This window comes from Oncorhynchus kisutch, linkage group LG6 (genome assembly GCF_002021735.2).
Source record: "Oncorhynchus kisutch isolate 150728-3 linkage group LG6, Okis_V2, whole genome shotgun sequence".
NCBI classification, from domain to species: Eukaryota; Metazoa; Chordata; class Actinopteri; order Salmoniformes; family Salmonidae; genus Oncorhynchus; species Oncorhynchus kisutch.
The window spans coordinates 72273814-72286261 of NC_034179.2; the positions used below are offsets into that span (position 1 = coordinate 72273814).

Consider the following 12448-nt stretch of genomic DNA (forward strand, 5'->3'; position numbering starts at 1 on the left):
ACACGCCTCACAATTTTCTGCATGATAAACTAGTGTGTCACTAGTCAGGTAATCTTTATTCAAGCTTCACCAGCGCCCACAGAGATGAAGCGAGGAGGCCATGTTCTTAGGAAACTATGCAGTATTTAGTTTTTTTATGTATTATTTCTTACATTGTTACCCCAGGAAATCTTAAGTCTTATTATATACAGCTGGGAGATACTATTGGATATAAGAGCAACGTTAACTGACCAACATTATGACCAGAAATACTACTTTTCCGAAGCATATCCTCTGTTTGGTCCACCACCCAGGACAATGGATTGCATCCCAACAGGCGACCCAAAACAAAGGCGCCGCAGAAGGGGCAGATGGAGCCAGGCTCCGTAGACGGGCACATCGCCCACCGCTCCCGAGTGTACTACTTGCCAATGTCCAGTCTCTTGACAACAAGGTAGACGAAATCCGAGCACGGGTTGCCTACCAGAGAGACATCAGAGACTGTAACATTCTTTGTTTCACGAAACATGGCTCACTCGGGATACGTTATCAGAGTCGGTACAGCCAGCTGGTTTCTTCACGCATCGCACCGACAGAAACAAACATCTCTCTGGTAAGAAGAAGAAGGGGGTGTATGCCTTATGATTAACGAGACGTGGTGTGATCATAACAACATACAGGAACTCAAGTCCTTTTATTCACCTGACCTGGAATTCCTCACAATCAAATGCAGACCGCATTATCTACCAAGAGAATTCTCTTGACAATAATCACAGTTGTGTATATACCCCCCAAGCAGACACCTCAATGGCCCTGAAAGAACTTCATTGGACTCTATGTAAACTGGAAACCACATATCCTGAGGCTGCATTTATTGTAGCTGGGGATCTTAACAAGGCTAATCTGAAAACAAGGCTCCCTAAATTGTACCAGCATATTGAATGTGCGACCCGGGCCGGCAAAATCCTGGATCATTGTTACTCTAATTTCCGCGACGCATACAAAGCCCTCCCTTGCCCTCCTTTCGGCCAATCTGACCACGACTCCATTTTGTTGCTCCCAGCCTATAGAAACGCCCATGCTCAGGTCTGTTCAACGCTGGTCCAACCAATCTGATTCCACGCTTCAAGATTGCTTCGATCACATGGACTGGGATATGTTCCGGATAGCGTCGAACAACAACATTGATGTATACACTGATTCGGTGAGCGAGTTTATTAGCAAGTGCATCGGGGATGTTGTACCCACGCCGAATATTAAATCCTTCCCCAACCAGAAACCATCGATTGATGGCAGCATTAGCTCAAAACTGAAAGCGCGAACCACTGCTTTTAATCAGGGCAAGGCGACCGGAAACATGACCGAATACATACAGTGTAGATATTCCCTCTGCAAGGCAATCAAACAAGCTAAGCATCAGTATAGAGAAAAAGGATAGTCGCAATTCATCGGCTCAGACACGAGATGTATGTGGCAGGGTCTACAGTCAATCACGGATTACAAAAAGAAAACCAGCCCTTACTCCCAGACAAACTAAACAACTTCTTTGCTCGCTTTGAGGACCACACAGTGCCACTGACAGGGCCCGCTACCAAAACCTGCGGGCTCTCTTTAACCGCAGCCAACGTGAGTAAAACATTTAAACGTGTTAACCCTTGCAGGGCTGCCAAGACGGCATCCCTAGCCGCGTCCTCAGAGCATGCGCAGACCAGCTGGCTGGTGTGTTTAGGACATATTCAATCAATCCCTATCCCAGTCTGCTGTTCCCACATGCTTCAAGAGGGCCACCATTGTTCCTGTTCCCAAGAAAGCTAAGGTAACTGAGCTAAACGACTACCGCCCGTAGCACTCACTTCCGTCATGAAGTGCTTTGAGAGACTAGTCAAGGATCATATCACCTCCACCCTACCTGGCACCCTAGAACCACTCCAATTTGCTTACCGCACCAATAGGTCCACAGACGATGCAATTGCAATCAGACTGCACACTGCCCTAGCCCATCTTGACAAGAGGAATACCTATGTAAGAATGCTGTTCATCGATTACAGCTCAGCATTTAAAACCATAGTACCCTCCAAACTCGTCATTAAGCTCGAGACCCTGTGTCTCGACCCCACCCTGTGCAACTGGATCCTGGACTTTCTGACGGGCCGCCCCCAGGTGGTGAAGGTAGGAAACATCTCCACCCCGCTGATCCAGAGATCTTCTGTTGAATCTGACAATTAATCTTAATGGTTGTACAGTCGTCTCAAATAAAACTGTGAAGGACCTCGGCGTTACTTTGGACCCTGATCTCTCTTTTGACTAACATATCAAGACTGTTTCAAGGACAGCTTTTTTCCATCTACGTAACATTGCAAAAATCAGAAACTTTCTGTCCAAAAATGATGCAGAAATATTTATCCATGCTTTTGTTACTTCTAGGTTAAACTACTGCAATGCTCTACTTTCTGGCTGCCTGGATAAAGAACTAAATTAACTTCAGTTAGTGCTCAATTTTATTTATTTATTTAATTTATTTCACCTTTATTTAACCATGTAGGCAAGTTGAGAACAAGTTCTCATTTACAATTGCGACCTGGCCAAGATAAAGCAAAGCAGTTCGACACACAACAACACAGAGTTACACATGGAGTAAAACAAACATACAGTCAATAATACAGTAGAAACAAGTCTATATACGATGTGAGCAAATGAGGTGAGATAAGGGAGGTAAAGGCAAAATGTCACGTTCTGACCTTTATTTCCTTTGTTTTGTATTTATTTAGTATGGCCAGGGCGTGAGTTGGGTGGGCAGTCTATGTTTGTTTTTCTAGGTTTTGGGTATTTCTATGTTTTGGCCTAGTATGGTTCTCAATCAGAGGCAGGTGTCATTAGTTGTCTCTGATTGAGAATCATACTTAGGTAGCCTGGGTTTCACTGTGTGTTTGTGGGTGATTGTTCCTGTCTCTGTGTTTGCACTAGATAGGACTGTTTAGGTTTTGGCACATTTATTGTTTTGTTAGTTATTTCATGTCTAGTTCCTTTATTAAAGAACATGAATAACCACCACGCTGCATTTTGGTCCGCTTCTCCTTCACCACAGGAAAACCCTTACACAAAAAATGGGCATGGTGGCAAAGTAAATACAATATCGCAAGTAAAACACTGGAATGGTAGATTTGCAGTGGAAGAATGTGCAAAGTAGAAATAAAATAAGGGGGTGCAAAGGAGCTAAATAAATAAATAAAATAAAATAAAATAAATACAGTAGGGAAAGAGGTAGTTGTTTGGGCTAAATTATAGATGGGCTATGTACAGGTGCAGTAATCTGCGAGCTGCTCTGACAGCTGGTGCTTAAAGCTAGTGAGGGAGATAAGTGTTTCCAGTTTCAGAGATTTTTGTAGTTCTTTCCAGTCATTGGCAGCAGAGAACTGGAAGGAGAGGCGGCCAAAGAAATAATTGGGTTTGGGGGTGACCAGAGAGATATACCTGCTGGAGCGTGTGCTACAGGTGGGTGATGCTATGGTGACCAGCGAGCTGAGATAATGGGGGACTTTACCTAGCAGGGTCTTGTAGATGACATGGAGCCAGTGGGTTTGGCGACGAGTATGAAGCGAGGGCCAGCCAACGAGAGCGTATAGGTCGCAATGGTGAGTAGTATATGGGGCTTTGGTGACAAAACGGATGGCACTGTGATAGACTGCATCCAATTTGTTGAGTAGGGTATTGGAGGCAATTTTGTAAATGACATCGCCAAAGTCGAGGATTGGTAGGATGGTCAGTTTTAAAAGGGTATGTTTGGCAGCATGAGTGAAGGATGCTTTGTTGCAAAATAGGAAGCCAATTCTAGATTTAACTTTGGATTGGAGATGTTTGATGTGAGTCTGGAAGGAGAGTTTACAGTCTAACCAGACATCTAGGTATTTGTAGTTGTCCACATATTCTAAGTCAGAGCCGTCCAGAGTAGTGATGTTGGACAGGCGGGCAGGTGCAGGCAGCGATCGGTTGAAGAGCATGCATTTAGTTTTACTTGTAATTAAGAGCAATTGGAGGCCACGGAAGGAGAGTTGTATGGCATTGTCACGATCATCGTAGTGAGGAGACCAAAGCGCAGCGTGGTGTGAATACATACTTTTAATGAATGACGAAAAAACACGAAGTACACTAAACAAAATAATAAAACGAACGTGACAGCTATTGAAACTGAGTGCTAACATGCAACATCACATAGACAATAACCCACGAACCCAAACTGGAAAATGGCAACCTAAATGGGTTCCCCAATCAGAGACAACGATAAATAGCTGCCTCTGATTGGGAACCAATCCAGGCCACCATAGACCTACAATATGCCTAGACTAGACATACAAAAACCCTAGATGAGACAAAAACACACATACCACCCTCATCACACCTTGACCTAACCAAAATGTATAAAGAAAACAAAGAATACTCAGGTCAGGGCATGACAGGCATTGAAGCTTGCCTGGAGGGTTGTTAACACAGTGTCCAAAGAAGAGCCAGAAGTATATAAAATGGTGTCGTCTGCGTAGAGGTGGATCAGAGACTCACCAGCAGCAAGAGCGACATCATTGATGTATACAGAGAAGAGAGTCGGTCCAAGAATTGAACCCTGTGGCACCCCCATAGAGACTGCCAGAGGTCCGAACAACAGACCCTCCGATTTGACACACTGAACTCTATCAGAGAACTAGTTGGTGAACCAGGCGAGGCAATCATTTGAGAAACCAAGGCTATCGAGTCTGCCGATGAGGATGTGGTGATTGACAGAGTCGAAAGCCTTGGCCAGATCAATGAATACGGCTGCACAGTAATGTTTCTTATCGATGGCGGTTAAGATATCGTTTAGGACCTTGAGCGTGGCTGAGGTGCACCCATGACCAGCTCTGAAACCAGATTGCATAGCAGAAAGGGTATGTTGAGATTCAAAATGGTTGGTAATCTGTTTGTTGACTTGGCTTTCGAAGACCTTAGGATAGATATAGGTCTGTAGCAGTTTGCGTCAAGAGTGTCCCCCCCTTTGAAGAAGGGGATGACTGCAGCTGCTTTCCAATCTAAATTCTAAATACGGCTGCTAGAATCCTGACTAGAACCACATTTAAAAAATGTTGGCGCCCCACCTTGGGTTGTGTCGTGGCAGAGATTTTTGTGGGCTATACTCGGCCTTGTCTCAGGGGCTGTGCTTTGGCAAAGTGGGTGGGGTTATATCCTTCCTGTTTGGACCTGTCCGGGGGTATCATCGGATTGGGCCACAGTGTCTCCTGAACCCTCCTATCTCAGCCTCCAGTATTTATGCTGCAGTAGTTTATGTGTTGGGGGGCTAGGGTCAGTTTGTTATATCTGGAGTCTTATCCGGTGAAACGGATGGCACTGTGAATTTAAGTATGCTCTCTCAAATTCTCTCTTTCTTTCTCTCGGAGGACCTGAGCCCTAGGACCATGCCTCAGGACTACCTGGCATGATGACTCCTTGCTGTCCCCAGTCCACCTGGCCATGCTGCTACTCCAGTTTCAACTGTTCTGCCTGTGATTACTATTATCTGACCATGCTGGTCATTTATGAACATTTGAACATCTTGGACATGTTCTGTTATAATCTCTACCCGGCACCGCCAGAAGAGGACTGGCCACCCCTCACAGCCTGGTTCCTCTCTAGGTTTCTTCCTAGGTTTTGGCCTTTCTAGGGAGTTTTTCCTAGTCACCGTGCTTCTACACCTGCATTACTTGCTGTTTGGGGTTTTAGGCTGGGTTTCTGTACAGCACTTTGAGATATCAGCTGATGTACGAAGGGCTATATAAATAAATTTGATTTGATCCTCAACACTGGGGCCCCACAAGGGTACGTTCTCAGCCCTCTCCTGTACTCCCTGTTCACCCATGACTGTGTGGCCATGCACGCCTCCAACTCAATCATCAAGTTTGCAGACGACACTACAGTAGTAGGTTTTATTACCAACAACAACGAGACGGCCTACAGGGAGGAGGTGAGGGCCCTTGGAGTGTAGTGTCAGGAAAATAACCTCACACTCAACGTCAACAAAACAAAGGAGATGATCGTGGACCCCTATCCACATCAACGGGACAGTATTTGTTTTTCTGTTTAAATGTCACCTTTATTTAACCAGGTAGGCTAGTTGAGAACAAGTTCTCATTTACAACTGCGACCTGGCCAAGATAAAGCATAGCAGTGTGAACAGACAACAACACAGAGTTACACATGGAGTAAACAATAAACAAGTCAATAACGCAGTAGGAAAAAAAAACATAAAAAAAAAAAGAGTCTATATACATTATGTGCAAAAGGCATGAGGTAGGCGAATAATTACAATTTAGCAGATTAACACTGGTGTGATAAATGATCAGATGGTCATGTGCAGGTAGAGATACTGGTGTGCAAAAGAGCAGAAAACTAAATAAATAAAAACAGTATGGGGATGAGGTAGGTAAATTGGGTGGGCTATTTACGATCGGTTAGCTGCTCAGATAGCAGATGTTTAAAGTTGGTGAGGGAGATAAAAGTCTTCAACTTCAACGATTTTTGCAATTTGTTCCAGTCACAGGCAGCAGAGAACTGGAAGGAAAGGTGGCCAAATGAGGTGTTGGCTTTAGGGATGATCAGTGAGATACACCTGCTGGAGCGCGTGCTACGGGTGGGTGTTGCCATCGTGACCAGTGAACTGAGATAAGGCGGAGCTTTGCCGGTCTGGCGACGAATATGTAGCGAGGGCCAGCCGACTAGAGCATACAGGTCGCAGTGGTGGGTGGTATACGGTGCTTTAGTAACAAAATGGATGGCACTGTGATAAACTGCATCCAGTTTGCTGAGTAGAGTATTGGAAGCTATTTTGTAGATGACATCGCCGATGTCGAGGATTGGTAGGATAGTCAGTTTTACGAGGGTAAGTTTGGCGGCGTGAGTGAAGGAGGCTTTGTTGCGAAATAGAAAGCCGATTCTAGATTTGATTTTTGATTGGAGATGTTTGATATGAGTCTGGAAGGTAGAAGGTTCGAAGTTCCTCTGCGTACACATCACGGACAAACTGAAATGGTCCACCCACACAGACAGCGTGGTGAAGAAGGCGCAACAGCACCTCTTCAACCTCGGGAGGCTGAAGAAATTTGGCTTGTCACCAAAAATACTCACAAACTTTTACAGATGCACAATCAAGAGCATCCCGTCAGGCTGTATTATCGCCTGGTACGGACTGCTCCGCCCACAACAGTAAGGCTCTCCAGAGGGTAGTGAGGTCTGCACAACGCATCAACAACCACCCGAGCCACTGCCTGTTCACCCCGCTATCATCCAGAAGGTGAGGTCAGTACAGGTGCATCAAAGCTGGGACCGAACTGAAAAACAGCTTCTATCTCAAGGCCATCAGACTGTAAAACAGCCATTACAAACATTGAGTAGCTGCTGCCTACATACTGACTCAAATCTCTAGCCACTAATAAAAAATGGGATGGGATGTAATAAATGTATCACTAGTCACTTTAAACAATGCCACTTTATATAATATTTACATACCCTACATTACTCATCTCATATGTATATACTGTACCATCTACTGCATCTTACCTATGCCGTTCGGCCATCGCTCTTCCATATATTTATAAATACATATTCTTATTCATTCCTTTGTTGTTGTGAAATTGTTATATTACTTGTTAGATATTACTGCATGGTCGGAACTAGAAGCACAAGCATTTCGCTACACTCGCATTAACATCTGCTAACCATGTATGTGACCAATAAAATTTGATTTGAAAGCGCATTGAAGGGGAAAAAGTCTTTATGTTTCCTACAATAAACACTACAAAACATGAACTTCATCCTCAGAAAATAACCCTAAACAAAGACATTTTTTGTTGTTGAGCCTGATTCGCAACACATCTATGACATCAGAGGCTGGCTCTACTTTCTGGGAGTGTATTTCCATAGAAGCTGGAAGCGCAGAATAAGGAATTAGGCCTACCACTTTTTTCATCAGGAATTCAACATCAATGTTTGCATGAGGCTTGTACTGTTAACACTATTTAGCCTATCAGACGCAATGAAACTGTCTGACTATTTGACTATTTGGGAAGCCATTAGAAGAGAAGTCACTTTCAGAGGCTGGAGACTAGTTTGACGACCTTGATGTTTAATCAAGATGTTATTGCTCAGTATTTCAACTGAAGTACACATCCTTATTTTTTTTACATCCCAGATGACGAACAACATGCTTCAGACAGATGAGGCAAGACATGTTATATCTCTTCAACAATTAACTGTTGCAGTTTCCCCACACACACATGTTTATTAACAGAAGCTGTACATCCAAAATGTGGAACATTTCTGGACTTGAGGCTACAGCATTTTCATGGCAGAATGGTATTCGAACTGTTTGTATAATATAGAAAAAAAATATATATATATATATATGAGTCCCCAAAATAAAATTAATTGTAAAGAGAAGTGCAAAAGTGTCTACCGTAGAATCACACACAATGATAAGAGCTGTCATTGTCTATTTGCATGGCTTGGTCTGAACAGAAAGCAGTAAGAAAGGGACTTCCAGGTATCGGACATTGTCCTCCCTGTGAGTTGGACAGGACATTTAGAGGTATGTTCCTCATGGAGCTTTGAGGGATCTCAGTCTCCAAACACTTGTTCAGCAGTTTGTCTGAAACCCACTGATCTGGGCTATTTTGTCCCAGGCTCTGTAAAGTCTGATAATCGACGTCACTCGGGGGAAGGCAGCATCCAGGGTCAGGCAGGCTGTGGTAACATGGATTCACATCGTAAATCAGTGGCTCGCTACTGTCCACATCCTGGAAACCCTTAAGTGGCACTGGCACATCCATGAAGGCATCAGTTCCTTTGTTATTGTCCTTACCGACCGCCTCACTGAAGCTCTGATATCCAGCAACGACACTGATAACATTGTGAGGTTCGGACACATTGCTGTCATTAGAGCCATAGATCAGACTGGTGTCCTCTGCTGATGTGGTAGTCTCTGAATCATCACTGGCGCCATCACACGGGTGATATGAAAACTCGGTTTGCAAGAGGGGTGCACAGTTAGTGGACAAGTTAAGGTCTTGTTGACCAGTACCAAGAAACAGCTGTGGATGGGCATTTTTCAACACTTCAGCCTCACCAGAATGGTAGGAGGAGTTACAAAAGAGCAGAGGCTGCTTAGGGAATGAGGATGTCTTGCTTGTTGTTAACTCTTGAATGGAGTTGAGGGGCACTGAGGGGGAGTAGGTAATATTGTTGTAACAAGACGACCCACAAGAGTCTCCATACTCACTCATGAAATGAAGAGGATTGTAGTCAGATGAACACACACCAATGTCTCTATTTGGCTCAGGGCAAATCATTTGTGTACCATCATCTGTCATAGGAGGGGCTAAAAGCAATGACTGAGGATTCCCGTCCAAAGATACAAGCCCGGGAAAGACTTTGCTCAGGGCCTCTTGAAGATGGCTAATGATCTGCACATTACTAGGCTCCGGGCTCATGGGACATGTGTGGGCATAACCCAGGGAAGATGATGAGTCAAGCTCTGAGCCACTACCTCTTCCACTGCTCCCATCTACTATCGAGGGGTTTGTCCTGTAGAGAAAAGACAAGCGGGCAACTTACAGTGAATTAAAGCTTATTTTCATTGCAAGGACTAGATTGCCCACACGAATAGGACTGAACCCGAAGACACATTTTCATTTTGCTATGTTTATAGTGCATCTATAAGCTCACCATGTTTTTCCTTCAGTGTCCATTTTTGAAGAATCAACATAGATGGAGGATAAAGGTATTTTGGGAGGAGACAATACCTGTGGTGGAGAACAAACATCACTAAATGCAAATACACAAATGGAAGGAATTACAGTAGGAAAGTAATGAAGGTTTACAGTTTATTTAAATGTAGAATATTTAAGCAATAAGGCCTGAGGAGGTTTGGTAAATGGCCAATATACCACGGCTAAGGGCTGTTCTGTTCTGCACAACGCAACGCAGAGTGCCTGGACAAAGCCCGTAGCTGTGGTATATTGGCCATATAGCTCAAACCACTGAGGTGCCTGCCTTATTGCTATTCTAAACTAGTTACGAATGTAACTATTCTAAAATAGTTTATTTATTTATTGTCATACCCATGGTATACGGTCTGATATACCATGGCTAAACCACACAGTTTATAATTGGAGATGGAGCCTCACCTTAGGCACTCCTGGAACCATATACAAAAGGTCTGGGTTTGAACATTTAGGAATATTATCCCACAACTTGGTTTTGAGTCTGCAGAGGGGGGAAATAGAACGATTTGAAAGCCTATAGGGCCAATACGAAGCTGTATGATAACAAATGTTTGTGGAAACAGACATACTGTCACCTACAGACATGTCAGGACAACTTACCTAACACTGCACCAAAATAAAGCACTTGTGATGATGATAACAGCAATGCAACTGAAAACAATGACAATCTGGAGTACTTTCTGAGATGATGCAGCTGTGGAGCAGAGAAGAATATACAATGAGCTACAAGGTGAAAGTGAAATTAAGGTTTGAAAACCCATGGATGATAAATCTAATTTATTCACTTACGGTTGGTGAATTCCAACTCTTCACTCCAGTCACTGAAACGACCGCTCATGTCAGTATAGGTTCTGACCTTCAGAGCATAAATGGTGTTTGGCTCCAAGTCTCTGCCAAGTAATTCATGGGAAGTTGTTGAGTCATTTTTGGACACCTGTCGGGACAAAGGAAAGGGCTAGAGGGAATGTTGTCATTGTGATGTGACAGCGAACGGGGGAATGCTGTATATCACCCTCCTTTACCTCATCTGTTTCTCCTTTCTTTCTGTAGCTCAATTCGGAAATCAAGTCCTTAGAAAACGGTGCATCATCAGAGTAGTTTGTCTTCCATTTGACCAGGAAATTCCCATTTTCTGTTGGTTTCACCTTTTGGATGGTGGGGGTTTTGGGTTTTACTGTATAGGACAATGACAGGGATGGTTTGACATATCAATCAATTAAAGAATGGTTTCATTTCATGCAATATTCTTTATAACAGTAATATGTAGATGCAACTCACTGCTGCATTTGATACAGAGGATTTTGGAATTTAGGCGCTTCCCAGAATTCCAAAGTGTTGCATTAAACTCCTCCCCAATAATAAGGACCATTGGATCAATAGAGCATCCACATTTGAAAACATCATTGGACCTCTCCTTTTCCTTGAAAGTACAATCAGTCTGGCCTCTGAGAAATAAGTTGAATAATAATGCAGATTTTAAATTAAATAGGACTTCTTGGTGAGATTAACATCGACAATAGAAAAACTTAAACAATCATAAACTTACATATTTTGCGAGCCCAATAATTCCAATGTCATGTTGTATTCAGCACACTTAGACTTGTCAGTTGTAAAATGACAAACCATACTTTTGTCATAATCGTTGAAGCATTGAAGATTTCTGTCACTCTTTGCTACAAGTAATTAACAAACAAAAAGCTTGTCAAATGTTAACCACGATCAGGCAAAAATACTGTGGTTAAATCTACTTACATGTTTATAGGCTATATACAAAAGACTGCTTACCATCATCAGCTATCAAAGTCCCAAAGTTTGTGAATATAATAATCAATAGAAACATTGTTGCTGAATACTTTAGAGTAAACGACACAGTATAATTCAATCTGAAATCGGAAAGAGAAAATGTTTCATGTTAGTGGTTAAATTCCCACTAGATTCCCTTGATTACATAGAGATATAGCAAATCGAAAGTCACTCACCCACACAATGATATATTATAATTTTGAGGAAGTACTCATTCCTTTAAAATAACTAACAAAAACAATGAATCTATAAAACAGTATATAGTCTTCATACGATCTACAGTGGTAACAATCATTTGTCACTTTACACAAATAGAAAGAGCTGCTGTTTTGACAACTACGAATTGCTTACTGGAAATTACAAATCCAATAGGACACACCTTTCATGGGAAGTTCGCCCCCCTTCCTTGTATGACCATGTCGCACGCACGTACGCTTTTTTGTTTGTTTTATGGTTGATTGCCAACTTCGAATTCCATCAATGACATCTTAATAATATTGCAATCTTTTTGCAAATTATGCTATTGCCGGGAAGTCCGGTTTCAGATAAAGACATGGAACACCGAGCCACATAGTACAGTAGCTATGGTTTAGCTTGGAAACTATGTTTGCCTTTTTGCTTGAGACGCTTTTGGTCTACCAGTCCGCTTGGGGGCGGTAGCACCTTGGCTTCAAGATGGTTTTCCAGAAACACCGTAAACTTAACTACAGAGGAAGAGGTAGACCCGTGCAAGCAGTGATGCCAATTTAGCAAGTTTTCAGAGTACCCTGACAACTTTGTTTTCAAACAGCACCTAGCAACAAATTTAGCTGCTTTTAAAAATGTATTTTGAACTTTTAGAAACTTTTGAATCGTAACTCAAACGC

At 42.9% G+C, this 12448-nt stretch overlaps 1 protein-coding gene across 1 annotated transcript; it reads right to left on the reverse strand.

Annotated features, from left to right (window-relative positions):
- Positions 1–7753: 7753 nt before the first annotated feature.
- On the reverse strand, positions 7754–11958 carry LOC109893380 (uncharacterized). Its single transcript, XM_031827385.1, has 10 exons — positions 11759–11958; positions 11565–11662; positions 11326–11452; positions 11058–11224; positions 10802–10953; positions 10569–10713; positions 10380–10473; positions 10182–10260; positions 9721–9797; positions 7754–9579 (listed from the first exon to the last, which is right to left on the reverse strand). Exons 2-10 carry the CDS (start codon positions 11617–11619, stop codon positions 8460–8462), a joined length of 2016 nt encoding a protein of 671 aa, XP_031683245.1. The 5' UTR covers positions 11620–11662; positions 11759–11958; the 3' UTR covers positions 7754–8459.
- Positions 11959–12448: the final 490 nt, after the last annotated feature.